At 33.6% G+C, this 5353-nt stretch overlaps 1 protein-coding gene across 2 annotated transcripts; it reads left to right on the forward strand.

The window, feature by feature from the left end:
- The first annotated feature begins 1810 nt into the window (after positions 1-1810).
- Positions 1811-4921, forward strand: LOC114926170 (uncharacterized). Of its 2 annotated transcripts, none has more exons than XM_029296732.2 (4): positions 1811-2287; positions 2654-2811; positions 3461-3544; positions 4674-4921. In XM_029296732.2, the coding sequence occupies exons 1-3, from the start codon at positions 1952-1954 to the stop codon at positions 3519-3521; spliced, it is 555 nt and encodes a 184-aa protein (XP_029152565.1). In that variant the 5' UTR covers positions 1811-1951; the 3' UTR covers positions 3522-3544; positions 4674-4921. The 2 variants fall into 2 exon arrangements, with proteins under 2 accessions (XP_029152565.1, XP_029152564.1); XM_029296731.2 differs by having other exon boundaries at positions 4677-4921.
- Positions 4922-5353: the final 432 nt, after the last annotated feature.

Here is a 5353-nt window from a genome sequence, read left to right on the forward strand (position 1 = left end):
ATTTAAATAAAAAATTTAATTTTAAAATTTAAAAATTCAAAAAAATAAAAAATTTTGTCTTTTGAAATCCTAAATTTTTTTCAAGAATATTTTTTTATTCACCGGATATGCTATTTTTTCACAAATTTAGAATAAATTAGTTTTAAAATTTTAAACTTTTTAAATTTTTGTTGATTGGATATTTCTAAAAATCTTTATTTTTCAACTTTTTGGTAAAAAGATTATTTTTTTAGTTTCAAAATTTAAAAATAAAAAGTTTTCATCTTTTTTTCTTGTCTTCGTAATATTTCTTGACTTTATTTTATTTTTCTATTTAAATAAAAAATTTAATTTTAAAATTTAAAAATTCAAAAAAATAAAAAATTTTGTCTTTTGAAATCCTAAATTTTTTTCAAGAATATTTTTTTATTCACCGGATAGTGCTATTTTTCACAAATTTAGAATAAATTAGTTTTAAAATTTTAAACTTTTTAAATTTTTGTTGATTGGATATTTCTAAAAATCTTTATTTTTCAACTTTTTGGTAACACTACAACATTTTGGGTCTATAGCCACGGTTTTTTTGGTCACGGTAAAAAACCGTGACCATAGACCCTCTATGGTCATGGTTTTTTAGGGTGACCAAAAAAAAAGCTATGGTCACAGTTTTTTTAGAAAGGGTGACCATAGAGTACCCATGGTCACGGTTTTTTAAAAAAGGTTGCCTAAAAGGGTCTATGGTCACGGTTTTGAGGGGTGACCTAAAGGGGTCTATGGTCACGGTTTTTTACAGTGACCAAAAAGGGTCTATGGTCATGTTTTTTCAAAAAAGGGTGAGCTAAAAGGGTCTATGGTCACGGTTTTGGGGGGTGGCCTAAAGGGGTCTATGGTTACGGTTTTGGAGGGTGACCTAAAAGGATCTATGGTCACGGTTTTGGGGGTGACCTAATGGGGTCTATGGTCACGATTTTTTACAGTGACCAAAAGGGGGTTATGGTCACGGTTTTTCAAGAAAGGGTGACCTAAAAAAGTCTATGGTCACGGTTTTGGGGGGTGACCTAAAGGGGTCTATGGTCACGGTTTTGGGGGTGGCCTAAAAGGAGTCTATAGTCACGGTTTTGGGGAGTAGCCTAAAGGGATCTATAGTCACGGTTTTGGGGGTGGCCTAAAAGGGCCTATGGTCACGGTTTTGGGGGGTGGCCTAAAGGAGTCTATGATCACGGTTTTTTACAGTGACCAAAAAGGGTCTATGGTCATGATTTTTCGGAAGGATGACCTAAAAGGATCTATGGTCACGACTTTGAGAGTGACTTAAAGGAGTCTATAGTCACAGTTTATCACAAAATAATTAATTTTTAAAAATAATATATATTATTTTATATTTTTTATAAAATTAGTATATAATTTTTATTAATAATTAAATTTTAAATATTGACTAAAAATTAATTTTTTAAATTAAAAAAAATTAACTGTTAAATCTAAATAAAAATAATTAATTTTTGAGTTCTTCATATATTTAAAATTTAAAATTTTAATAATTAAAAACTAATAATAATTTATATAATTTATTTTAAAATATTTTTAATAGAATATATTTAATTTAAAATTATTATTCTATCCATCAATTTTATCAAAATATCTATTCAATCCAATTTTTTTATAAAATTCTTAATTTTTAACTCTAATTTCCAAATTAAAAATCATAATCCCTAACCCTAAACCCCCAAACCCCTAATTTCCCAAAATACAAATCCTCAACGCCCCCGCCTCACGGTAACACACGCACACACCCACGAAAACGCAGAAAGAGAGGGAAAACAGAGAAGGGAAGAGAGGGAGGAGGAAGGAGACGGCGCCGACGGAGCTGGCAGCCACCGTCGCAGTCGATGCTCGCAAGGAAGAGAGGGAGAGTGAGGGCGATCGAGCTGAGAAGAAGCAGGGAATCGGTTGCAACTAACCCTGCAGCTGTGTCATGAACTGCTTCTCCAACCTCTCATCCTACACTGCCGCCATCCTCGCTCGCTTCCTATCCAGCCGCCGTTCCCTCTGCAACTTCCCCATTAAGATAACTCTTCCTCCTACTCTCTCTCCCCGCTCTCAGTTCGTGCTCGCTAGGTTTCCCTCTCGCTGCTGCTACTCCTCCTCCTCCTCTGCCAAGAAAGGCCGCAAGAAGAAGGTGGTGGAGCCTGAACCTGTGGCGTCTGTTATGGAGCATGAGGAGAAGGTCACCTTCTTTGTGGTCCGAAAAGGGGACATCGTTGGAGTATATGATACACTCGTTGATTGCCAGTCTCAAGTTGGATCCTCTGTAATTATTCTCTTTTGGAACCCTATATTATCTATAATGCTCTCTTATTCATGTTTCTAACAACTAGTTTCTCTATAATGCTCTCTTATTCATGTTTCTAACAATTAGTTTCTATTGTTGCTGCTATTCGAATTACTTTTTGTTGTTTCCCCTTTTTAGATAATTATTCTCTTCTCTGCATGATTACAGTGGGTGGTGTGGTTACTTTATCTGTTTTATTGGGCAGGACACTAGTGGCTATTTATGTGGTTGTTTTGTTTGTGGTTCTTGTCTCCCATGACAATAGTGAAATGTAGAAGGAATATTCAAAGGCTATTGAGAATGAGGTATTGACTTTTCCCATTGTGTTATTGTCTTGCCTTTCAGGTATGTGATCCTCCTGTTAGTGTGTACAAGGGATATTCTTTGTCGAAGGACACTCAGAATTATCTTGTTTCACGTGGACTCAAGAATGCCTTGTACACAATTAGAGCTGCTGATTTGATAGAGGATTTATTGGCATGCTTGTTCCTTGCCCTTTCAAAGTATGTAACTTTTCCATTGTGTTCAATATTATTTTCATTTTGTCAAATCTGTTACTGAGCCTGACCAACATAGCATGCGAAGAAAGTTAGTATAGCTGTTAGTTGAAGGTATTCCATTTATTAAAATTTATAACTACTTCTAAGTTCTACCGATACTATTTTTTCTCTTGTCCATATTATTTATCATCTTTGATCCCACCCAAGCTTATATCGCATCCTTAACATTAATTTTGAATTGAAGGTCTTGGCCAAGTTTTGATTCAGAGTAATTTGAGTTGATAGTCGAATTTGCTCCAAGGTTGTGTAAAATATCTATTACATTCATATTAGAAGGGTATAGATGACTCTTGTGGGACATGGGAGTATTTCCTGTATGGCCTGTATGCTTCTATACTCTTGCAAGATAATATTTTCCTGTATGGCTTAAAATTCTTTCTTTTTCATTGATAGGCTCTGTTACTTTTTGATAGAGATTAGAAATCCCCATTTTATCATGTATTCTTATATACTCATAGAAGGATTAGGTAGTGGGAAGTTGTATGTTGTGTTAACTTTTTCCTTCTGTAATATATCATCAAGATTTATGGCTGACATATTTAAATAAGTATGAGGTTTATTCATTAAGCTAATCATGGATTATATGTCTCAGGATCCTGCTTCTATTGAAAGGGCCACTTCAAGTAACGATGTATCGAAAAAGAGATATGTAGAGATGCTTGAACTAGATAATGTGGTAAGTTTCCTACAATTTGCAAGTACATGGTTATTAAGAAGCCAAATATAATAGCTACATGCCTAAAAATGTTATTTATGTCAAATATGTTGTAAAATTTAAATTTGTATTAAAATTATCAATTCTTGAGCAACTTTCATATTGAGAAAAGTTTGGATACCATTGTTATTATAGATATCTGAATTATGTTATCTTTATAACACCCATTACATGTCTTGATATTATGTTATTATAGATATACTGATGCGCATGAATCCTTTTTTTTCTTTTTGGTTGCTTGGTGCTACTGTTATTTCAACAATAACTACCATGCTTAAACCATGAGGGATTATAATAATTAAACTATTGAGTGACAGTCTACCAAAGTTACATCCACATGACATGTCACTTTCCTTTTATTTGGAAAAAAGAGGTATTTAAGGGAATGATTGAATGGTGATGCTCTTAGGGTTTTTAGTAAGATATTGACTAAAATGCACATGACACCATGTTAGTTCAGTTGGTTTATAAATAGTTGAAAGTAGTTGCAATTTATATATAAAATATCAAGTGACACACAAGTTACACTATTTCCTTGCAGCTTGAACAAAACATGCTTTAGTAATTTCTTTGCAGCTTGAACAAAGTAAATTTGTAAATTTGAGGAGAAGAAGAAACTTGAAAATTAGGATTTTTTTCAGAATCCAGATCTGTAAATTGGAATGATAAGGAGCATACTTACCTAAGTTTTGTCGATTGCCAATCTAGGGCTTTTCAGGTTTGCTTTGTTGTTCATGTTGCTTCATTTTTTATTTCCATTTTCTTTTTACTTGTGGTATATTTATATTATTTGGTGCTTTATAGGAATTGAGAGCTGCAATGAAGTCTGTCAAAAATAAAGTGTTAAAAACAAAAAGAAGCTACTCAGAGGATTTCAAGTACTTTGGTAATATATACAACTATCTCTTCAAGTACTTTATATTGTTTTATGATGTGTCATATACTATGATGTGGATGTGTGCTGTATAGTGTGTACTATTATATGTGTGATGTATATATGTTTTAATGATATGTTTTTTTTTTCTAAGTTGAAGAAGAATAAATGTAGGTGTTTATGTCTAATGTGACTTTACTTTGCATGTTAATGAAGCAGGTGTTGAGCTTTCAAATGTTTAAGTGGCTGAAATAAAAGTTCTCGAGCGTTGAGAAGAAAGAATAGCAATACCAGAAACAGTCTATCCTAGTAGAGTCTAAATTGTATTGCTTTCACGCCTGTGGAACAATTTTGTTAATAGTGTCTACTTAGTGTTAGTGTATATATCACTGTATGAAACTAAGATTGAGACAAGTGTATTCACTCAACTATATTGATATGTTAGCTGGTTACTTTAATCACAACTTATCTTAATTTTTGATTATCATTTTTTATTTTTAGATTTATTTTGTGATCATCATCATTTTGGGATGTCATTATGCTTTAAAAAAAAAATCTCATAAAACAAAATAGACTTTGGTCACGGTAAAAACCGTGACTATAGATAAGGCTATGGTCACGGTTTTGTGGGGTGACCATAGATAAGCTGTGGTCACTGTTTTAAGATGGGGGTGACCATAGATAGGGCTATGGTCACGGTTTTAAGGAAGGGTGACTATAGAGGCTATGGTCACAGTGAAAACCGTGACCATAGATAGGGCTATGGTCACGGTTTTGAGGTGGGGTGACCATAGAGCTATGGTCACGGTTTTAAGGAGGGGTGACCAAAGAGTCTATGGTCACGGCAAAAACCGTGACCATAGATAAGGCTATGGTCACGGTTTTAAGGTGGGGTG

The sequence above is a fragment of the Arachis hypogaea genome, unplaced genomic scaffold (assembly GCF_003086295.3).
Source record: "Arachis hypogaea cultivar Tifrunner unplaced genomic scaffold, arahy.Tifrunner.gnm2.J5K5 arahy.Tifrunner.gnm2.scaffold_21, whole genome shotgun sequence".
Taxonomy (NCBI): Eukaryota; Viridiplantae; Streptophyta; class Magnoliopsida; order Fabales; family Fabaceae; genus Arachis; species Arachis hypogaea.

Excerpts from the sequence above, each read along its gene's own strand:
- LOC114926170 (XM_029296732.2), top strand. The coding sequence starts at position 1,952 with ATGAACTGCTTCTCCAACCTCTCATCCTACACTGCCGCCATCCTCGCT. Across the intron at positions 2,288-2,653 it reads AGTCTCAAGTTGGATCCTCT|GTATGTGATCCTCCTGTTAG; the intron begins GTAATTATTCTC and ends CTTGCCTTTCAG. Across the intron at positions 2,812-3,460 it reads TTGTTCCTTGCCCTTTCAAA|GATCCTGCTTCTATTGAAAG; the intron begins GTATGTAACTTT and ends TATATGTCTCAG.